At 37.6% G+C, this 24,970-nt stretch overlaps 1 protein-coding gene across 2 annotated transcripts in view; it reads right to left on the minus strand.

The window, feature by feature from the left end:
• Nucleotides 1-24,970, minus strand: part of PAPSS1 (3'-phosphoadenosine 5'-phosphosulfate synthase 1) — a 157,231-nt gene that overhangs the window by 14,223 nt on the left and 118,038 nt on the right. Inside the window, exon 11 of one of the 2 annotated variants that reach the window (XM_037830412.1) lies at nt 10,963-11,192. In XM_037830412.1, the coding sequence (XP_037686340.1) occupies nt 10,963-11,192 (230 nt within the window). Of the gene's footprint in view, nt 1-10,962; nt 11,193-16,224; nt 16,455-24,970 lie in introns of both variants that reach the window. The other variant, XM_037830411.1, reaches the window with a different exon arrangement.

The following is a 24,970-nucleotide window of genomic DNA, read 5'->3' on the forward strand; positions in this document are numbered from 1 at the left end:
AGATGGTATCTCATTGTGGTCTTAATTTGCATCTCTCTAATAGCTAGTGAAGCTGAACATTTTTTCATGTGTTTCTTGGCCATCTGTATTTCCTCTTCAGAGAAGTGTCTTTTCATATCTTTTGCCCATTTTATAATTGGGCTGTCTGAACTATTGTCATTGAGTTTTTGGATTTCTTTATGTATGCAAGATATCAGTCTTTTGTCAGATACATGGTTTCCAAAATTTTTTTCCCATTGAGTTGGCTGCCTCTTTACCTTTTTGAGAAATTCCTTTGAGGTACAGAAACTTCTAAGCTTGAGGAGTTCCCATTTATCTATTTTTTCTTTTGTTGCTTGTGCTTTGGGTGTAAAGTCTAGGAAGTGGCCACCTAATACAAGGTCTTGAAGATGTTTTCCTATATTAACTTCTAGGAGTTTTATGGTACTTTCTTTTATATTGAGATCTTTGGTCCATTTTGAGTTACTTTTTGTGTAGGGTGTGAGGTAGGGGTCCTCTTTCATTCTTTTGGATATGGATATCCAACTCTCCCAGCCCCATTTGTTGAAAAGACCATCATGACCCAGTTCAGTGACTTTGGGGGCCTTATCAAAGATCAGTCGGCCATAGATCTGGGGGTCTATCTCCAATTCTCAATTCGATTCCATTGATCTATATGTCTATCTTTGTGCCAGTACCATGCTGTCTTGACAACTGTGGCTTTATAATAAGCTTCAAAGTCAGGGAGTGTAAGTCCTCCCACTTCGTTTTCCTTTTTTAGAGTGTCTTTAGCAATTTGAGGCATCTTCCCTTTCCAAATAAATTTGATAACTAGCTTCTCCAAGTCTGCAAAGTAGGTTGTTGGAATTCTGATTGGGATTGCACTGAATCTGTAGATGAGTTTGGGTAGAATTGACATTTAGCCTTCCTATCCATGAACATGGAATATTTTTGCATCTTTTAAGGTCCCCTTCTATTTCTTTTAGTAGAGTTATGTAGTTTTCTTTGTATAGGTCTTTTGTATCTTTGGTTAAGTTTATTCCTAGGTACTTGATTTTTTTTAGTTGCTATTGAAAATAGGATAAATAGTTATTTAAGGCTTTCTTTCCAAGGACTAAAAAGCACTGGTTTGCAACATGCATGACAAATTAAACAATTTGTATTTCCTAACCAAAGCTGATTGAAATACACAAAAAGTTTAACTACCTGGAATCTAATTAACCAAAATCCCTATTCATCATGTTTCCTCCTAGCACCTTATCAATTGTGTTATCCACTCTTTCTACTTTTTCTCTGGTACTGATGGGTATTGCCATTCATCCCACAGGAGTGGTTAAATCTGGTCAGAGTTTTGGGATGTGAGAGAGAAGAAGCAGACCTCTGTGGCCTGCTTTCATTCAAGGCTACTTTGGCTTCCTGGTATTAAAAAAAATAAGTCATCCATGCAGTCTAGTCTAGCTCACTAGAGATCTACGTTGGAGCTAAAAATCCAAAAAGCAATAAAGCATCACTCTATCTTACATTTTTGGGTACTGCTTAATGCATCTCTCTCTCTGATATTACGGTTAATTTTAAAGCAGAATATGATTATTGCTTGATTTTACAGTGAAAACATCACAATAACATCTCTTTAAGGTGTCCTACCTATAAGCTTTAACAGTAACCATTAGAAAAGAAGATTTATTTCTGTTTTATTTCTACAAAGACTTACATTTTTCTAGAATGTTTTCAAAAGAGGAGCCCTATGAAGACAACTAAGGCACACTCCCATGTCATCTGTACAATTATTGACTGAAGGAAGTTTGCCATAAAAATTAGAGAGAAAATGGTCATCTTCTATTGGTGGATGAAAAGCTTTTACAAAGTACATAAAATCTTTTCTTTGTAAGCTATATTATGAAATGGAAAATCAGAATCTGAATCTCACCATCAGAACACTTTCATTGTCAAAATACTTCTGCTTCGGAAAATCTTAAATTTACTTTGCATATAATAACAAATGATATTGTTAGAAACACTAATTCCATCTCACTTGCCAATTCTTTCCAATAAAAACCCGGCTTGTCACCTCTGGAAACCCAGAGAAGAATGCTGAATTAATTTTTTTTTATTGTTGTTTGTTCTGAAATACAGAAAGGAGGGGGAATATTAAATTTATGTATTTATTAAGGGAAAAAAAACAGCCTTCATTTAATATAGCAATCATCCTTTATGAGTTCTACTGATGGTGCCTCCTATAGATCTTGAGTTGATCTATTTCTTCTAATACCCCTGACGCAATTCTTGGCTGCACTGATATATGTCTTTAAACTGGCCTCCTCTCCTATCTTTCTCTTCTCTAAACTACTAGGTTATTTTTATGTTCCTTGTAGATATTTTCAAACTGTTTTTATAAACACTGCATGTATAGTTACTTTGTAATTTATGTGTGGTAATTCTAGTATGTAAAGTCTTCAGATCTGCTTCTGTTCTCTGTAGTTCCTGTTTCTTGCTTTTGGTGCTTTATTTCCTTGCATTCTTTGTCATTTTTGACTGAAATTTTTCATTAAGTTTACATACTCCAAGTCATGCCTAGTCAAAAACCATCTGAAACAAATTTCATGGTGGAAGTTTCTTTATTTGTTTTTTCTTTGTTTGAAATATATCACTCAGGTAATACAAGTTTAGCCCATGTGAGCAGAGCTTTGAGCTTTCTGACCTTAAAGCTCAATGCTCAATGCTCGGCTTACAGTCCTTGGGATAGGATCAAGTTCACTTCAGGTTCTCCTTTAAGAAGAGAGGGAGTGCCAACTTAACTGAAGTGTCTCCTGCTGGACTCCCAACCGGGGTCAGGGCCAAAGGTGTGTTTTATGTCCCCATTACCTTATGAGGCCATGAATATCAACACTCAAATTTGCTAGACCCCTTAGGGCAAAAGCAGCTTTAATGTTCAGCTTACGAGAAGCTGGCCTCACACTTTTTAACATCATTTTGTGAGCGCCACTAACCTTTTATGAAAATGTTTTATTTTATCCAGCATTTGAAATTAATATCTTGGGAGAGTCAATCCGTATAATCTAGTCTATCTCAGTACCAGAAACCCAAACTTCCTTATATCCATTCCTCATTGTATCAACACCATTTTAAAAGAACGCAAATCTATTCCAGTTCCTCCCTTTCAAAGAACTACTTATCCAGTACCTGACCATCTCATCATCCCTTTTTCACTCTGTTCTACCCTTTCCTAGCCTTCTTTCCAAACCCTCAATGATCCTTCCCTCCTCAGGCACTTTGCATGTGCTGATCCATTTGTCCAGAATGCTATGACCTCCTCTTTGCAAAGGGAATGCCTACTCATCTTTTGGAGCTCAGTCTAAATGTCACCTGCTCCTATAACCCCTCCCTGATACCCAAAGACTTGGCCAGACCCCCAACCAAGTGCTAGCACAGCTTCCTGAAAGTCTCCTGCAAAGCCCTTATTACCCCTAATTAACTGTATTATTAGTGGTTTATTGTCCATTTTCTTCCCCAGAATGTAAGTCCCATGAGACAATGACAATATGTCTAATAGCACCCAAACCTCGCAATGACATGTACATAGTAAAGATTCAACAAATAATTAACAAATGACTAAAGTACAGCAAAGTCAGAAATTGTTGTACTTATTTCAATATACTACACTGACTTCACTACCAGATACAGTATATAAAATACATAATTTGATTTTCAAAAATACTACTAGTACTATCCCTAATTGTAATTCATATGCATAGTAAGACAAAGAAGGCAATGAAGTATTTAAAATTTATCTATTAACAGTCATGCAGTAACTTCTCACACTAAAACATGTGAAAATTCTACAAACACATGATGAGGCATTGCTAAATGCATGCACTTAAAGTCAGACTTCTACAAGTTTTCCCAAAAGAAACATCAAAGTAAATAAAAACAAAGTATTTCATGAATTAATGGAGAAGACAGTTCCTCAGTATACCCCAATAGAAATGTTTGTCTACTCAAAAGCAACACTGGCAGAAGGAAAGAAAAAATCATAGAAGAATTATTTTAGTGAACGAAATATTAAGACATGATATGAAGACTAAGGTAAAGAGACAAAGGACTTCAAAGTTCTATGGAATGGGGAGAACAAATAAATATCAACATTGCAAGGTGTTGAAAATTGGATGGAATAGGGGAAAAAATACAAATGCAAACTAAAGTCTATAGTTAACAATAACATTGTAAGATGCTTCAATTAGTTGTAACAAAGGCAATATACCAAAGCTAAATTAATATAAGAGGGGGATATAAGGGAGTGATAAGGGATTCTTGGTGGTGTTATTTAACCTTCTCATTGTATTTTCTTTTTATGTTTCTTCTCTCTTTTATATTTTTCTTTTTTTTTTCTCCTTTTCCTCTTTCTTTGCAGAAGAAATGGAAATGTCCTCATATAGATAGTAGTGGTGAACACATAATTATGTGATTAAATTTACAATGGATTCTATGGTGTGTGAATAAAACTTTAAATATAAACAGAGGGATACAAGTGCTGGAGAAAATGTGGAGAGAGGGATGTAAATTCACTGCTGGTAGGGAAGTAGAATGGTGCACACCATCTGGAGGGCAGTGTGATGGTTCCACAGGAAGCTAACTATGGGGCTGCCATATGTTTCTGCATCCCCACTACTGGGTATATACTTGGAAGAACTGAGAGCAGGGACATGAATGGAGATTGCATACTGGTGTTAATGGTGATAGCGTTCAAGATTCACAATGGATGAAAGAGAACTAAGGGTACATCAGCCGATAAACAGAATGGTTAACTGTGGTGTATACATACAAGAGAATACCGAGCTGCAGCAAGAAGAAATGAAGCTGTGAAGTATGTAACTAGGACCTTGAGGACAGTATGTTGAGTGAAATAAGCCAGAATCGAAGAAACAAACATTATAACACATCACTAACATGGACTAACTATAATGAGCAAACTCTGAGAACTGAAAATGAAAGCATAGGTTATCAGGGGAAGGCTTATGGTAAAGGTTTCTAGATTTTAAGCTCTTACAGCAGTCACATCTATTTATGCGTTGCAATGGTTATTTCTAAATTCTGAGATGATGAGCTGTTCATGTATAACCTGGTCGGTCCCTGAAACTTCAGGTATCCGTGTGATGATACTCAAGAGTAAGTTAGGCAGCTATGAATGTCAGCATTATCCCATACAGCAATGTTAAAAAAGCTGAAAAAGATATCAGACTTTAATTAGAGATATGAAGAAAATGGACTTGGTTGGGACTAAGGTAAACCAGACTAAAGGGAAAACGATGATATCGAATGTGTTTTAAAACTTCAACTTGTGTGTGAGACCAAAGGAAGAAATGTTTATTTGGTGCAAAATCTACATTTTCTGCAGCATGCTAATATAATGTAACTTGTATGGTCAGTTTACTCAAACACCGTAATTACATGGAACCTTGAATAGGCAGTGAGATCTGGTTGGTTTGTACAGGTTAGCATGACACCCCGATACATCCCAGAGTAATTTGGGCAGAGAATAAACAGTATTTGTGAAGCCCCCTTGAGGGACTGGGAAAAATTGGAAATATTAAACTCCCCCATCTGGAGAATTCCTGATATTCTCACCAGGATTTGGGACTATCATTGTAGTAGGCCAATCCCTTGATTTTGGGGCTTGCCCTTATGAAGCTTGTTACTACAAAGGAAAGGCTAAACCTACTTATAATTGTGCCTAAGAGTCTCCCCTAGAGAACCTCTTTCGTTGCTCAGATGTGGCCTCTCTCTCTAAGCCAACACTGCAGGTAAACTCACTGCCCTCCCCCCCCCGTCGGACATGACTCACAGGGATGTAAATCTCCCTGGCAACGTGGAATATGATTCCCAGGGATGAGCCTGGACCCAGCATTGTGGGATTGAGAAAATCTCCTTGACCAAAAGGGAAAAGAGAAATGAAACAAAATAAAGTTTCACTGGCTGAGAGATTTCAAATGGAGCCAAGAGGTCATTCTGGAGGGTATTCTTATGCATTATATTGATAATCCCTTTTTAGTTTTTAGCATATTAGAATAGCTAGAAGGAAATACCTGAAAGTGTTGAACTGCAATCCAGTATCCTTGATTCTTGAAGACGATCATATAACTATATAGCTTATATGGGATGTCTGTGTGATTGTGAAAACCTATGACTCACAATCCCTTTAACCCATGTATGAACAGATGAATAAAGAGTGACAAAAAGTAAATGAATAATAGGGGAGAGAAAGGAATATGAGATGTTTTGGGTGTTCTTTTTTACTTTTATTTTTATTCTTATTTTTATTTTTAATCCTTGGAGTAATGAAAATGTTCAAAAATTTGACTGTGGTGATGAATGCAAAACTATAGGATGATACTGTGAACAAATGATTGTACACTTTGGATGATTTTATGTGAATATATCTCAATAAAATTGCATAAAACAAAACAAAACAAAAAAAGTTAAATATATAGCATTGCCATATCACCCTGCAATTCCAATCCTAGATATATACTCCAAAGAAATTAAAATTGGTGTTCAAATAAATCCTTGTATAGAGTGTTCATAGAAGCATTATTCTTAATAGCTAAAAAGTGGGAAAACCCAAATGTCCACCAACCAATTAATGGATAAGTAAATTCTGATACATGTATTAAAAAAGTTCTATGGAATGAGAAGAACAAGTAACCATGAATATTTAGGATTTGGAAATATGAAGGGTAAGATAAAGTACATTCTGGACATTTTAAGTAATATCAAGATATCCAAGCAGAAATGTCCAGTAGTGTAGCAAGCAGAATTCTAAGAGTGCTCCCTGGTGTTACCCCCATGATTATAACACTACATGACAAAAAGAACTTAGCAAATGTAATTAAGGTTGCTCATCAGTTGACTTTTAGGTAGTGAGATTATCTGGGTAGGCCTAAGTTCATCACTTGAATTCTTCAAAAACAGAGAATTTTCTCTAGCAGGTAATAAAAGAGAGGTCAGAGATTTGAAGTATGAGAGGGAATCGACAGGAGAGCAGTTCACCATTGATGAGATGGAGGAGAAGGAAGGACATGAGAGTGGCCTCTGGGGAGAGTGAGCCATTGCCAGCCAACATTCAGACATCCAACAAGAAGACAGTGACCTCAGTCCTACAACTGTAAGGAACTGAATTCTACCAACAACAAGGATAAACTTGGAAACAGATTCCTTCAGGAGCCTCGGATAAGACCTCAAGTCCAGTCAAAGAACCCAGGTAAGCCCATCCAGATTTCTGACCTACAAAACAGTGAGATAATAAATGGGTGTTGTTTTAAGCCACTATATCTGTGGTAATTTGTCAGCAGCAACAGAAAATTAATACAATTAGCAATGAGGAAATACTGAAGGAAAGTTTTTCAAGCTGCCACACAGAAATCATAGAACAGATGAGCATTCCTGTGGAATGTATATAAAAGAAGGGAAGAATTTCTGAAAAAGTCCTGAAGGCATACCTATGATTACACTAATTTTATAAATTACACTAAGACAACATGATTTAAGGCATACTCTAGCACTAAAATCATAAAAGAAAATACTCTATCAATAACTTGGACATAACCAACACACAAATATTTATGCCATCTGCTCCTTAATTTACCCATTCCCTCACATGTGCTCTCCTTTTTCAGATGCTCTTTCAAAAATGTGAATCATGTATTTGCATTTATTTACTGAGATACAAAGAAAATATTCTGCATAAAGAAGAAAACTAATTAAGATAACTGAATTATCCTCAAATGTTTGTTTCAAATATCTGAAAGAATGGTCTTTTATCTTGTAATTCGAAAACTAAATTTCCTTGAGTCACTATTTTGGCTAATATGAACCTCCTTAACTTCTTAAATGTAAACAGATGATTTTTATCATAATTCCTATCAATAAGTTGCCTGAAATCTTCATGAACTTTTTTCCCCCTAAAGCTTGTCTAACACTGGTTTTTAATCAAATGAAAAACTACAAAATCATTAATTACATAAAAGCTGGCATTAAATAACATCCATTAATCAAACATAAGACAACCTCATATGTGCAAAATTAATAACTGTTTTCTCACTACATCAAAGACTATTGCCTTCCCACAAAATTTTAATCACTTTCCAACATATTCCCATCAACTTAATTATATTTGAACAGAAATATAAAAAGTTAGAAAAGTAAGGAGGTTTTTAAAGCTTCCCAAGTTACAACTTGTTAGAATTCAGTAACCCCAAAAATTCCAAGAAAATGAACCACTCATGCAACTAATATAGAATTCCATCTTTGGAAAATCTTATGAGAACTGAGGTAATTATTTAGCTTTTGAATGATTAAAAGAGAGTCTAAAAGCAATCCTTCACAGATTCAACAAAACATGAAAGTTATCAAGGGCTTACCAGCACATTAGCCAACTATATACAGATGGGTTCTAGGATCTTGCGTGTGATTAAACCAGCTGATGATGGAAAGAGACCACAGTAATGAAACATATCGCCCAAGGGGAATGTAAAAGAAAAGCTCAACTCCTTTTAGTTTAGCTTGTTTTCCTAACTCATCAAAATGGAAACTAAACTAAAATTTAAGTATGTGGCCACTAGCAGAATGATTCTGTTTCTCTCTCCTCTTCATTACCACTCTATAAGTGACTTAATGCAGCTGTCACTCTCACACAAGATTATGTTCTTAACATCTTGTACCTGAACTAAACAAATAAACCATGTGCTGGGTGAGAAGCAAAGGGCTGCCCAGCCCAGGATTCCATCTCTGACACTGTATGTTTTACAGATGTGGAGAAGGCATTGCCATCCTCCCTCAGGGATTTTCAGCCAGGGAGCTTTCACAGGAATTACCAGTGTGTACCCCCTCCCCACCCTCACCCCACTCCCCAACCAAGAAAATTAGAATTGCTGGTGGTGGTCCTACAATTCTAACTATAAAAGGGCAGGACTGTACCCAAAACTGTTTTACTTTTTAAAATTTCTATATTTTCATATATTTTCAGTTTTATTTAACTTTGGTGATGATATAATTCAAAGTTTACTATAAGAAATAACATTTAACTTTCTTAAAAATTCTTTTAAAGTTTTTAAGGCATCTCTTTGGTAGAAAAAGTCCATTTACAACTCTCAGCACAACACCTCTATAGCTGCTTTTTTTGTTCACTAGACAGTGACATTGTAAAATACACATGTGTGTATATATACATATATAATTTATGTTTATGTTTTTTAGGCAAAACAAAACAAAACACAATTTAGAACTATTTCCAGGTGTTGGCAAACTGATTTTGTACAAGGACAAAAATGTTCCAGTTTGTTGCAAATTCTTCTCCTGATGTGGTTCAGAAGTATGTTGGAATTTGGGCCACTTTTCAGATCTTCAGAAAATAGTCTAGAATAACTCCTGTCTTGAATTGCACATCTAGGCCACAAGTAACAGAAACCCTTTTACACTTGCCCATACCAGTTATGTAAGCTTTTTCTGTTCAAGCAATATCACAAGATTTTCTTGAATTTTAGCTAAACAGTTCACTCAGAAAAACCTGCTATCAATTTAAAAGTGTGATTTTCTCCTCTAGATCATTTATGTCACTAAATGAGAAGCCAATAAATCCCCCATACTCCACTATTAGTATTTCTTCATCCATTACATCAAACTTGTCTCTTTTAGAAACAAGAGCATGTTCTTTTCATTTTCTAGATGTTTTTTTCTTTCTTCTCCCACAGTTACTAAATGGATCCACCAAAGGAGGATGCAGGATCATCAGCACTCTTATACACAGATGCAACTGTGAAACACCATGGAAAAACAGGACGAGAACTCTCAGATTAAAGTTATTAGGGCAATTTTCTGTTAGTCATTACCTGTCAATAGATGTGACACCTGTAAAACAAATTTAAAAAATTTATCTGTTCTACTTGCTAAAAATGAATTGTAATTTGTACTAAAATAGCAGATGTAATTTGTGCATTTGCATAAGGGTCAACTCACAAAACAGTGCATATGAACATGAACCTACTAAGATGTAGAAATAATCAGGTGCCACAGATTTTGAGCTGACGGGAAACTATCTTGCCCTCAGGGAAACTATCTTGCCCTCAGCCGTCATTTCAGAGATGAGAAAACCAGGCAGAGAAGCCATGAGACTCTCAAGGTCACATAGCAAGGACAGGGCTAGAACCATAAGTTCTACAGACTCACACTGCCACTTTAAACTTACAGAGTATACTATCTCCATATATTACCTAAAAATGAAAATTAAAACAACTTTTATCAGTCAAAGGAAGACCGATATATGTTCAAAATCACCAACAAATTACAATGTATTTGTTAATATTTTGTTCCTCCTAAGATCTTTGAAGAAATAAGTTACATTCTTAGTGGTTAAGAGCACAGGCTCTGGAACCATACTTGGGTTCAACCCGTGGGCTGCCATTTACTGGTTCTGTGACCTTATATAAGTTATTTGACCTTTGTATAACTTGGGTTACTCATCTATAAAACAAGGATAATAACAGCACCTATCTCACAGGGTTGTTGTGGGGAATAAGTAATTTTGTACTTTAAAGCAGTTAGGACAGTGTCTGTCCCACGGTGACTGCTCAGTCAGCTAGCTCAATTCCCTCTCTCTAGGTAGATGCCCTGGCCTTGCCAAAGTAATCATCAGCAAATCCTTGGACAACTGTATGCTCAGTAAGTATAGCATGCATGGTAGACAAAAATGTCAGTACTGCCCTTAAAGACTTCACAACAAAGTTCCTGAAACCATGAGTCATAAAAGTAGATTTGATTTTTATTTTTCCTTCTAGCTTTTAGAGCATTTAGAAATAGGTTTCTTTCGTCTTTCTCTGAAATGGGTACAACATAACCTGTGTTCAGTAAAATTGTGAAATGAGATAATATGCTAAAGTCTTAGGAGCACTTAGATCAGGTTTCATAAATTTGTGCAGAAAATGAAAAACTTACTGTTCAGAGTCATAGTAGTCCATACACTTCTGCTTTTTATTGTAAGCTGCCACTCTAAAGGGAACTATTTCCAAGGTGATTAGGCCAGGGGCCATTGTCAGCACTTTGGCACCATGAGTTGGGTCATAGAGATCCTTCCCTGTTTCTGGATGAGGCATGCCAGCAGGGTCTCGTCCAACAATGTAAAAATTGGCACCGGCAACCATTCGTGCTCTGCAATGCCACTGGACCTATAATACAAAGTTTTCATGTTAGATAAGAATACTGTTATAACCGAGTACTTAGAAGTCATAAACGGAAAATAAATGCATATGCTTCTTATGCAATCAATATCTATCAAAAGGAGATCTCAACAAATTTAAATATATTGTCTTCGGAAGCCAGAAACAAAACTGCCCCCTTCCAAATATTCTAAGTGCATAAATGTATATATAAATGTTTTTACATATTATTTTCTTATAAGAGATATGTGAATGTATATGTTTATGTGTATATGTCAGACAGCTACTGGATGTGGTTCAAAAACCAATCTTGAGGTTAGAAGTCAGGACAGTAGTTGACACTACTGTAAGGAGCTTCTGGGATAATGGTAATGCTGCTTCCTGATCAGGATCCCAGTGCTGGTAGTAAGGGTATGCTTCCTATAAAAGTTCACTAAGCTGTAACTACATTGACGATTTGTGCACTTTTCCTTCCATTATACTTTAACGGGTTAAAAAATACAAACTACTGGACCCAAATTAAATTACACAAGAACTTCCATAAACTGTACTGAGAAAATCATGTAGCTAAGTGACTACTACTCATGATACTAGGTAAGAACAGAACAAGGAGTTGGGCTGAATAAACAGCCACGCTGTATCCAAGACTAGCTTTGAAGCCTATACTTTCACATTAAGAGTTACTGGACATATATTTCTAATCAACACAGTTTGGAAAGTGCATACTATGAGAGCAATCTCATATCCCACTTTAATGAGAAGTTTCAACATTTTTTAGTTGTCTCTACTGGTATTTATGCCCATATTCCCAAATAGCACGCTTATACTGCTGTGTTTTGACTGTTTAATTTTAGATATTATGTAATATAGATTATTTTCACATTTAGATTTCCTACTAGAAAACATGATGTTTGGCTCTTGCTCCACCCTCTTCACTCGCCATCTCATTTGCCCAACACAGTAATATTAACACTTACATTTTTCATTTTTACCAACATTCGTTTGTAAAGTGGGGATTATAACAGTATTTACCTCATAGAATTGAGAAAATTGGTGGAAAATGTGAGAATAGAATAGTACCTGGTACACAGTAAGTACATAATAGATGTTAGCCATCATTTTTACCATTTTTGTTTCCCTCTGGTTTTCCTAGAGTTAGTAAGTACCTTGATTTTTTTCACATGCTTAGTTTTCCATATACCTGTTTATCTGTGTATCTTGTTCTATCTTTCTTCCTAAGCACACAGCTCTACTACAATTACCAATCCCTCCTGTACTAAGGGTGTGCCACGTGGCTGAGTTATGACTAAAGGATGCAAGCCAAAGCCATGTGTGTCACTTTCAAACCTGGGAAAAATCCTCCAAGCACCATCCTAGTCCTCTTTCTTCATTTGCCAGCAGAATAGGAAGGACCCAATGGTCCTATAACTGCATCTTTTTCTATTATGGCATTGCTGCTGCTTGCATTGAACTGCAATAGGTCTGTATAAACAAAATGACAAAGCACAATGCTAACAGACCTTTGTTCCCACATATGCTACCTTTCCTTCACCCACTCTCAGATTCAGCTTTTAATGAAAATTATGTGTGGCAACCCGTGGCCTGAGCAAAACAGGCCTGCAGATCTTTGGTGCACAACAGTCTGCATGACCTAGGGCAGCTAAATGTTTAACCTATTGCCTTTCTAAGCCAGTAAAGAGAAAAAGGGTAAATTGACCTTAAAATGTAACTTTATGGGAAGCAGGCAGGAAGTGAGGGGCTCTTCGTCTCACAAAAAGAGCAAAATGAATTGTTCAAGTGTTATTCTAGTCCTTCCTGCACCACCCCCCAGGTCAGAGTGACCTATTCCTGCATCTATGCTCCCCCCACCCTTAGGAAGGCCTTTGTCTTAAACCCTTACAAAAGGCTTCTTGTCCTTTTTGCATCGCTTGGTCATCTTCCCTGTGAACGCAATGCCTGCCCGGCCTGAGAGAGCCATCATGATCTCTCTACTTCTCACCCTGTAAGTAAGCCCTGAATAAAAGTTCATGTATCAGAAAATGCTTGCTGTCTTCTTTGGCCTCTGGACTGGCATGGCTCTCTTGGGCTGAGACATTATGCTTGCTCTCCTCTGCCTCTACACAATGACACATTGCTAGTTTAGACACAAGCATTTTTATTAAGGGATCAGTCAGAATTTTATCATCAATTAAGCACTTTGCAACTCCACTCAAATGGAAAACCTTTTCTGCTTCATGCAAATTAGGAGCTGTTGACACTGACTGAGAAGTCCTCTGAACTTTGCTCATTAAATATTTATATCTAGATTCTTTAATCATTTAAGAATCAAGAGGTCAGTAAACTGAGAATGTACACTTTAATAACGATATGTAAGGAAGCTAAGATCACTCAATCCAATTCCATGCGTTCTTTTAAAACAAATGAGGAAACTGAAGCCCACAGAAATTAAGCACCTTACTAGGGTTGCAGAGCATATTCGCTGCAGCATCCAGTTCTCAAAATTTTGAGTGGTATAAAATTACCAGAAAATGAAATTATTTGACTTCTTTTAGAGATTATATGAGAAAATTAAGTGTAAACACACCAAAGATGAGTCAACATTCTCTTGCAGATTACATGAATAAATTCAATTTACATTATAGTGAATGGATCCCCTATGAGAAGACTTCTAAACTTATAACAAATATGAATAAGCAATTCTTTCAAGAATGCCTGGTGGGAGTCAACTTATAACTTACTGGAAAGTTAATATGCATTTAATCAAGAGATTGCAAGTCAGGCTACAGAGATGGTGTATTTTGTTAAGAGCACAGGCTTTAGAGTTAGGCTGCCCTAGATTTGGATCCTGGCTTTGCCCTTACTGATTCAATATCCTCGGGCAAGTTCCTTATCTAAGCCTCAGTTTCCTAATTTACTGAAATGAGAAAGATAATGCTTAACACATAAGGTTGATGGGAGACTTAAAAGCACTTAGGAAAGTCCCTGGCCCTCCATAAAGGATAGACACAACCACTGCTGCTGCTATTATTCTGTGAAACATTTCCTGGTAATCCCAACTGAAATTAATTGCTTCCGAACCAGTATTTCTAAAGAAACATCTTCACTCTAACACAGATGGCATGCTGCCTAAAAGACAGCTGCTAAAAAGCAGTTTATCTCTCTATTACACTAAGGTCAAGATGTATTATTCATCGTTTTTATGCCTCATTCCTAGCAGGTACCTGGACTACTGACTACATACTGATGAGAGAACACAAGATGGTTTTAACGGCTTTCTATAAATGGCCTGTAAATGGCCAGTCTGACAACAAATGACTTATTTTCTGCTGTACTGGAATAGCCTGTTGCTTTTTTCTAACTACAAAAGGAATTTAATTCATGTTTTGCAAACACTCCTGGTTGCCTAGACAATAATTTATTTCTCTGCCCTGCTTCTTATATAGAAACACCAGTGGCATTCTGCCCCAGCAGCAATGTCAAACCACACAGTCTTTCAGTGACCCTGATATTCCAGCCCAAGTCCAGTGACCACCCCATGGCAGTCCTCCTGACACAGACACTGGTGCACTCCAGACCTTGCACCAGTAGTGACTCTCTGACTCCCTCTGCTCACCCACTCACCAGCCTTAGCTTACCTGTACCCAAGAGGATTGTTTCCCACGTCCAGTCCAACACAGAGAGCACACACTATGTATCACCCTGGCAGCACATGGGCTCCCGACACCTTGACACCCTCTGAGCATCCATGAAGGAGCCCCAGCTGGCCTGTATCCCAAAGGATCGTCTCCCACTACCTGGCATCTATGAACCAGTTCTGGTCCAGGCAATCCACTGAATTTTGCCACCATCTAGTGGGCTACAATCCATGAACAAATTCTCCAATAAGTTCTAAATCCAAGGCCTGGACAGGTGAAGCCTTTTCCAAGTTTATCCTTCCTTTGGGTAATCTCCTTCAGCCCTAGAGTACCCATTTAGAGTTCATGTTACATTTCACAGTTACTCTATTACACTTTAATAATACTAAATAGCAGATGTAATTTGTGCATTTGCATAAGGGTCAACTCACAAAACAGTGCATATGAACATGAACCTACTAAGATGTAGAAATAATCAGGTGCCACAGATTTTGAGCTGACGGGAAACTATCTTGCCCTCAGGGAAACTATCTTGCCCTCAGCCGTCATTTCAGAGATGAGAAAACCAGGCAGAGAAGCCATGAGACTCTCAAGGTCACATAGCAAGGACAGGGCTAGAACCATAAGTTCTACAGACTCACACTGCCACTTTAAACTTACAGAGTATACTATCTCCATATATTACCTAAAAATGAAAATTAAAACAACTTTTATCAGTCAAAGGAAGACCGATATATGTTCAAAATCACCAACAAATTACAATGTATTTGTTAATATTTTGTTCCTCCTAAGATCTTTGAAGAAATAAGTTACATTCTTAGTGGTTAAGAGCACAGGCTCTGGAACCATACTTGGGTTCAACCCGTGGGCTGCCATTTACTGGTTCTGTGACCTTATATAAGTTATTTGACCTTTGTATAACTTGGGTTACTCATCTATAAAACAAGGATAATAACAGCACCTATCTCACAGGGTTGTTGTGGGGAATAAGTAATTTTGTACTTTAAAGCAGTTAGGACACTGTCTGTCCCATGGTGACTGCTCAGTCAGCTAGCTCAATTCCCTCTCTCTAGGTAGATGCCCTGGCCTTGCCAAAGTAATCATCAGCAAATCCTTGGACAACTGTATGCTCAGTAAGTATAGCATGCATGGTAGACAAAAATGTCAGTACTGCCCTTAAAGACTTCACAACAAAGTTCCTGAAACCATGAGTCATAAAAGTAGATTTGATTTTTATTTTTCCTTCTAGCTTTTAGAGCATTTAGAAATAGGTTTCTTTCATCTTTCTCTGAAATGGGTACAACATAACCTGTGTTCAGTAAAATTGTGAAATGAGATAATATGCTAAAGTCTTAGGAGCACTTAGATCAGGTTTCATAAATTTGTGCAGAAAATGAAAAACTTACTGTTCAGAGTCATAGTAGTCCATACGCTTCTGCTTTTTATTGTAAGCTGCCACTCTAAAGGGAACTATTTCCAAGGTGATTAGGCCAGGGGCCATTGTCAGCACTTTGGCACCATGAGTTGGGTCATAGAGATCCTTCCCTGTTTCTGGATGAGGCATGCCAGCAGGGTCTCGTCCAACAATGTAAAAATTGGCACCCGCAACCATTCGTGCTCTGCAATGCCACTGGACCTATAATACAAAGTTTTCATGTTAGATAAGAATACTGTTATAACCGAGTACTTAGAAGTCATAAATGGAAAATAAATGCATATGCTTCTTATGCAATCAATATCTATCAAAAGGAGATCTCAACAAATTTAAATATATTGTCTTCGGAAGCCAGAAAAAAAACTGCCCCCTTCCAAATATTCTAAGTGCATAAATGTATATATAAATGTTTTTACATATTATTTTCTTATAAGAGATATGTGAATGTATATGTTTATGTGTATATGTCAGACAGCTACTGGATGTGGTTCAAAAACCAATCTTGAGGTTAGAAGTCAGGACAGTAGTTGACACTACTGTAAGGAGCTTCTGGGACAATGGTAATGCTGCTTCCTGATCAGGATCCCAGTGCTGGTAGTAAGGGTATGCTTCCTATAAAAGTTCACTAAGCTGTAACTACATTGACGATTTGTGCACTTTTCCTTCCATTATACTTTAACGGGTTAAAAAATACAAACTACTGGACCCAAATTAAATTACACAAGAACTTCCATAAACTGTACTGAGAAATCATGTAGCTAAGTGACTACTACTCATGATACTAGGTAAGAACAGAACAAGGAGTTGGGCTGAATAAACAGCCATGCTGTATCCAAGACTAGCTTTGAAGCCTATACTTTCACATTAAGAGTTACTGGACATATTTCTAATCAACACAGTTTGGAAAGTGCATACTATGAGAGCAATCTCATATCCCACTTTAATGAGAAGTTTCAACATTTTTTAGTTGTCTCTACTGGTATTTATGCCCATATTCCCAAATAGCACGCTTATACTGCTGTGTTTTGACTGTTTAATTTTAGATATTATGTAATATAGATTATTTTCACATTTAGATTTCCTACTAGAAAACATGATGTTTGGCTCTTGCTCCACCCTCTTCACTCGCCATCTCATTTGCCCAACACAGTAATATTAACACTTACATTTTTCATTTTTACCAACATTCGTTTGTAAAGTGGGGATTATAACAGTATTTACCTCATAGAATTGAGAAAATTGGTGGAAAATGTGAGAATAGAATAGTACCTGGTACACAGTAAGTACATAATAGATGTTAGCCATCATTTTTACCATTTTTGTTTCCCTCTGGTTTTCCTAGAGTTAGTAAGTACCTTGATTTTTTTCACATGCTTAGTTTTCCATATACCTGTTTATCTGTGTATCTTGTTCTATCTTTCTTCCTAAGCACACAGCTCTACTACAATTACCAATCCCTCCTGTACTAAGGGTGTGCCACGTGGCTGAGTTATGACTAAAGGATGCAAGCCAAAGCCATGTGTGTCACTTTCAAACCTGGGAAAAATCCTCCAAGCACCATCCTAGTCCTCTTTCTTCATTTGCCAGCAGAATAGGAAGGACCCAATGGTCCTATAACTGCATCTTTTTCTATTATGGCATTGCTGCTGCTTGCATTGAACTGCAATAGGTCTGTATAAACAAAATGACAAAGCACAATGCTAACAGACCTTTGTTCCCACATATGCTACCTTTCCTTCACCCACTCTCAGATTCAGCTTTTAATGAAAATTATGTGTGGCAACCCGTGGCCTGAGCAAAACAGGCCTGCAGATCTTTGGTGCACAACAGTCTGCATGACCTAGGGCAGCTAAATGTTTAACCTATTGCCTTTCTAAGCTAGTAAAGAGAAAAAGGGTAAATTGACCTTAAAATGTAACTTTATGGGAAGCAGGCAGGAAGTGAGGGGCTCTTCGTCTCACAAAAAGAGCAAAATGAATTGTTCAAGTGTTATTCTAGTCCTTCCTGCACCACCCCCCAGGTCAGAGTGACCTATTCCTGCATCTATGCTCCCCCCACCCTTAGGAAGGCCTTTGTCTTAAACCCTTACAAAAGGCTTCTTGTCCTTTTTGCATCGCTTGGTCATCTTCCCTGTGAACGCAATGCCTGCCCGGCCTGAGAGAGCCTCATGATCTCTCTACTTCTCACCCTGTAAGTAAGCCCTGAATAAAAGTTCATGTATCAGAAAATGCTTGCTGTCTTCTTTGGCCTCTGGACTGGCATGGCTCTCTTGGGCTGAGACATTATGCTTGCTCTCCTCTGCCTCTACACAATGACACATTGCTAGTTTAGACACAAGCATTTTTATTAAGGGATCAGTCAGAATTTTATCATCAATTAAGCACTTTGCAACTCCACTCAAATGGAAAACCTTTTCTGCTTCATGCAAATTAGGAGCTGTTGACACTGACTGAGAAGTCCTCTGAACTTTGCTCATTAAATATTTATATCTAGATTCTTTAATCATTTAAGAATCAAGAGGTCAGTAAACTGAGAATGTACACTTTAATAACGATATGTAAGGAAGCTAAGATCACTCAATCCAATTCCATGCGTTCTTTTAAAACAAATGAGGAAACTGAAGCCCACAGAAATTAAGCACCTTACTAGGGTTGCAGAGCATATTGGCTGCAGCATCCAGTTCTCAAAATTTTGAGTGGTATAAAATTACCAGAAAATGAAATTATTTGACTTCTTTTAGAGATTATATGAGAAAATTAAGTGTAAACACACCAAAGATGAGTCAACATTCTCTTGCAGATTACATGAATAAATTCATTTACATTATAGTGAATGGATCCCCTATGAGAAGACTTCTAAACTTATAACAAATATGAATAAGCAATTCTTTCAAGAATGCCTGGTGGGAGTCAACTTATAACTTACTGGAAAGTTAATATGCATTTAATCAAGAGATTGCAAGTCAGGCTACAGAGATGGTGTATTTTGTTAAGAGCACAGGCTTTAGAGTTAGGCTGCCCTAGATTTGGATCCTGGCTTTGCCCTTACTGATTCAATATCCTCGGGCAAGTTCCTTATCTAAGCCTCAGTTTCCTAATTTACTGAAATGAGAAAGATAATGCTTAACACATAAGGTTGATGGGAGACTTAAAAGCACTTAGGAAAGTCCCTGGCCCTCCATAAAGGATAGACACAACCACTGCTGCTGCTATTATTCTGTGAAACATTTCCTGGTAATCCCAACTGAAATTAATTGCTTCCGAACCAGTATTTCTAAAGAAACATCTTCACTCTAACACAGATGGCATGCTGCCTAAAAGACAGCTGCTAAAAAGCAGTTTATCTCTCTATTACACTAAGGTCAAGATGTATTATTCATCGTTTTTATGCCTCATTCCTAGCAGGTACCTGGACTACTGACTACATACTGATGAGAGAACACAAGATGGTTTTAACGGCTTTCTATAAATGGCCTGTAAATGGCCAGTCTGACAACAAATGACTTATTTTCTGCTGTACTGGAATAGCCTGTTGCTTTTTTCTAACTACAAAAGGAATTTAATTCATGTTTTGCAAACACTCCTGGTTGCCTAGACAATAATTTATTTCTCTGCCCTGCTTCTTATATAGAAACACCAGTGGCATTCTGCCCCAGCAGCAATGTCAAACCACACAGTCTTTCAGTGACCCTGATATTCCAGCCCAAGTCCAGTGACCACCCCATGGCAGTCCTCCTGACACAGACACTGGTGCACTCCAGACCTTGCACCAGTAGTGACTCTCTGACTCCCTCTGCTCACCCACTCACCAGCCTTAGCTTACCTGTACCCAAGAGGATTGTTTCCCACGTCCAGTCCAACACAGAGAGCACACACTATGTATCACCCTGGCAGCACATGGGCTCCCGACACCTTGACACCCTCTGAGCATCCATGAAGGAGCCCCAGCTGGCCTGTATCCCAAAGGATCGTCTCCCACTACCTGGCATCTATGAACCAGTTCTGGTCCAGGCAATCCACTGAATTTTGCCACCATCTAGTGGGCTACAATCCATGAACAAATTCTCCAATAAGTTCTAAATCCAAGGCCTGGACAGGTGAAGCCTTTTCCAAGTTTATCCTTCCTTTGGGTAATCTCCTTCAGCCCTAGAGTACCCATTTAGAGTTCATGTTACATTTCACAGTTACTCTATTACACTTTAATAATACTTTATTCAAATTACTTTGTGGTTTCTGCCTCCTGATTGGACCCAGACAGATATACCCTTCCTCTAGGATGTAAACTTTAATCCAATGCTATGTTTTTCTGGTGTCTTAGTTGAATACCTGGTATGTCAACAAGGTCTCTCCACTCTGGCTCGGCTGGAATGCCAATGTTTCCCAATATTGTGTGACTGCTAGTATCTCTATTCTACCAAACTTGCTGCAGCCACTCTCCACCAGGCCTCATCAGGTGCCTCTTCTGGTGCCTCCCCTCAGTGCTGCTCTCTCCTCTCCAGTAAGTTATTCTGCAAATTTCAGCTGATTCAGGAGCTTAAAGACCAAACTCTGCCTCATCATCCCAACAGGACCCTGGGTTCCAACAGCCTATCCTGAGGTTAGGAATCTGTCCTCAAGTGGAGAACCAGGGTAAACTTTATATGTTTTCCTCTCTCAGGGATATTCCTGCACTGCCTATTTTCCAATGCTTTTAAACAGGTGTTTCACATATTTAGTCAATTTTATAGTTATTTTTTAGCAAGAGGCAAGTCCGATGCAGGAGAGCAAGTCCAGATCAGTTACTCTGTGATAACTGGAAGCAGAAATCTAGGTGTATTCTGAACATGGAGACAACAGCATTTTTGGTGGACAGACCAGGAGCAGGCATGAGGAAAAGAAAGAAGTCAACAATGATTCTAAGATTTTTGAAGGAATTTTGATCAACTGAGATGGGGAGGCTGAGGATAAAGCAGATACGGAGGGGATAAAATGAGGCAGTGAGTATTTTGGATGTAAGTTTGAGGTATATTTTTAAGACATTCATGGCAGATGGATATATGAGTTTGGAGTTCAGAAAAGAGGTGTGAATTGGAGACAGATATTTGAGCTTCATTAGCATAGACAAGGTATTTAATACCAGAAGATTAGATGCGACTGCCACAGAAAGAGGGGTATAGATACAGAGGAGAGAAGAATCAAGGACTGAGCCCTAGGTCATTCCAACATTAAGAAATCAGATTATTTCTTTAAGAAGAGGAACATACATGCCCAAATGCATGCAATTTTAAGACTTTAGTTTTATATTGTTACTCACTTCCTCAAACAGTTACGCCAGTTAGAGAACGTGTAGATTTTTGGCTCTTATGCTGGTGAGAGCATAAAGTGGTACAATTATTTTTGAAAATAATACTGCCCTACCATGTAAAACTGGATATTTGCATTACATAGGATCCAGAAATTCCTCCCCTGGGAGAAACTTGGCACATGTGTCCAAGATGGGCACATAAATATTACAGCAGTGCTGTTCCCAATAGCAAAAAATAATGTAAAACAAAAACAGAATACACAGAAAATGAAATACGAATGTTCAACGATGGGAAAACAAATTGTAGTATATGCTCATATTGACACATTATGTCATATATGTCAAAATGAATGAACTGTAGCTACATACACAGCCACGTGGAAGAATCTTAGGAACGTAAAGTTAAATGATGAAAACAAGTCCTAAACAACTACATACAAGTATTATATCCTTTTAATAAAGTTTGAGAACAAGTAAAACTAAGCAATGTATAGTTTAATCATATTTGCACATAGTAAAACTGTGTGTACCCAAAGACAAAGAAATATAATCTACAAAACTCAGGAAAGTAAGCACCTGGTGGGGGAGGAGAATGGCTGCAGAAGGATACCATAGGTAGGAGCACCTGGTAGATGGAAATTACAGTTCACAGGTCAGGGGTAATTCAGAGTTAATCATTTGATGTTCTTAAAAAAAAAACGAATATATAAACAATCAAACTTAAAAAGAATAATTTATGGACCAATAATAATAGTGCACCATGTACCAGAGATTATGAACAATCTAATTCTGTGCACTGGAGGACCATGGAAGATAATTTTTAGAAAGCAATACTAATTTATTCTCCCAACATGCTTTACTTTTTCAAAGTAAATGGTTGACTAGTTTAAGTTTCACATATCCCAACAAAATTAAGTTAGATATGATATCCACATAACATTTCAAATAAACCCAAAATAAGAAAATACATTTCTAAAATATAGCTCAAATTTTACCTAATCTGGTTTAAAGAGTTGCTAAATGTGTTTCAAAGCACATGGACCACAATATTTTGTATTTATTTTACAAGCTGGAAGGAAAATTAAAGGATGTCTTAACTTTACAAAAAAATTCGCAAGATCTACAACTTCCACAACACTCTGAACATTTATGTGAAGTTTTGCTAAAAATGTTTTATTTTTGTCTTTCTCTTTTATATTTTATTGGTCCTTAAGAAAGCACGAATACATTTCTTTAGAAGGAGACAGTTTCTCAAGTTTCAGATCCTTAACTAAAGGAAACACATGCAGGCCCCACCCTGATCAAGATGCTGAAGTAAGACCCTTCAGGGCTCTGTACCCCCTCAGAGACTTTGAACAAAGGCAGAACAGAGGCAGAAACATCTTTCTCAAAGTAACAGAACAGTAAAAGGACTGCAGTAGCAGGAGGAGTGTTGATTAAAGCACAAGTCTACTTGAAAGAGGTAGACTCTCAGGACATCCTGGCTGAACCTCCCCAGCCCCCTCACTGGCTCCACATAGAGCTGACCTGAGCTCCCAGTGTGGGTCCCTGGTCCTGCTTCCGGAGGGAGCAGAGTAACCTTGTGCACATTCTGGAAGCATGTATGTTTGGCCCCATCTGTCTGGTGGTGGCCTAAGGATGATGCACCATTCTAGAACTCACCCTGTCCGTGTGCAGAGTTCACAGAGCTCTCCTACAGAATGCTATGCGAGAGCAGTCAAGTCTTGCTGTCTGGGGCAAAGGATTGCTGGCTGTAGGATGTACAATGCACTGCCCAGGATAGTGAGGAAACTGTTTCATAGGAAAGAGGGGTCATTCAGAACCGTTTAAACGGGGGAATTCCTAGAAACACACATGCATGACCAAGACAAGATGCACACATAGAAAGGATCAAGGAGGCCCCTACTCTTTGGTCTGGAGCTATCCTCTAAACTCGTACGAATAAGCACTGAAGAAGAGCATTTGCACAGGTCAATCTGCAAAGACTAGGAAAGGTGTTTTCTTTTTCCCCTTCTTTTTCTTGTTAGCTCTTGGAAATCAAGGAAAGCTCTGTCGTAACACTAGATGGATACAAACTCAAGGAACAGATGCCTCAGTCTCAATTCCAGCCATAACACATTAAAATATCAAAATGTTCAGGTTTCAACAAAAGATTACAAAACATACAAAGAAACAGGAAGTGATGGCCCAGGCAAAGGAGAAGATTAAAGTGTTAGAAACCATCAATGAGGAGACCAGACCTGAGACATACCAAAGACTTAAAAAAAAAAAAAAAAAAAAAGACCCTATAAAAATGAATTTAAAAAAAAAGGCCCTAAATATGCTCAAAGAGCAAAAGGAAAACATCAGATGAAAACAAAGAGAATGTCAATGTAGAGATGGAATTTATGAAAAGGAATCAGAGACGAACAGTACAGTAACAGAAATAAAATATTTCCTAGCAGCATTCAACAGCAGATTGGAGCTGGCAGAAAAAAGAATTAGAGAACTTGCAGATAAGACATTGAAATCATTCAGTCCATGGACAGAAAGGAGAAAGAAAAGAGAATAGAGTCTGAGGAACATGTGGGAACCATCAAGCCTACAAGCCTATCAATGTACGCATTGTGAGAGTACCAGAAGGAGAACAAAAGAGAAAAGAGAGAGGTAGAGAGAATATTTAAAGAAATAATGGCTGAAAACAAAAGCACTAAAAACAAAAAAATTGCCAACCAAAAATTCTGGATCTAGCAAAACTGTCTTTCAAAAATGAAGGAGAGATCTGGAGGTTATTCTTATGCATTCTATGAATATTCCTTTTTAGTTTCTAGTGTATTAGAATAACTATAAGGAAATACCTGAATCTGTTGAATGTTAATCCAGTAAACCTGATTCCTGACAATAATTATATAACTACATAGCTTTTATTATGTGACCATGTGATAGTGAAAACCTGGTGATTGACACTCCCTTTGTCTTAATGGTGAAGAAATCAGTTTTTTAAAAATGCTAAGTGAATGATTTTACCTTAGAGACTTTTTAATCTTAGGGAACACAGTCCTTTTGGCAAAAATTTCTACCTACGACTCTTTGTAAAATTAAATTGTTCTAAACCTATTAGTTACTTTTAACATCTAGACACAATTAGATGAAAACATTATTATTGATTGATTTAAATATTCCTTTTAAGTCACCTTAAAAATGAATCTCTCATTCATTATTGGTGGGAATGTAAAATGGTGCAGCCTCTATGGAAGACAGTTTGGCAGTTTGTCAGGAAGCTAAGTATAGAATTATCATATGACCCTGTAATACCACTTTAGGTATGTACCCCCAACAACTGAAGGCAGGGACTCCAAGAACTATTTGCTAACCAATGTTCAGAGTGACATTATGCACAAATGCCAAGAAACGGAAGCAACCTAAGTGTCCATCAACAGATGAAAAGGATAACA

This window comes from Choloepus didactylus, chromosome 3 (genome assembly GCF_015220235.1).
Source record: "Choloepus didactylus isolate mChoDid1 chromosome 3, mChoDid1.pri, whole genome shotgun sequence".
Taxonomy (NCBI): domain Eukaryota; kingdom Metazoa; phylum Chordata; class Mammalia; order Pilosa; family Megalonychidae; genus Choloepus; species Choloepus didactylus.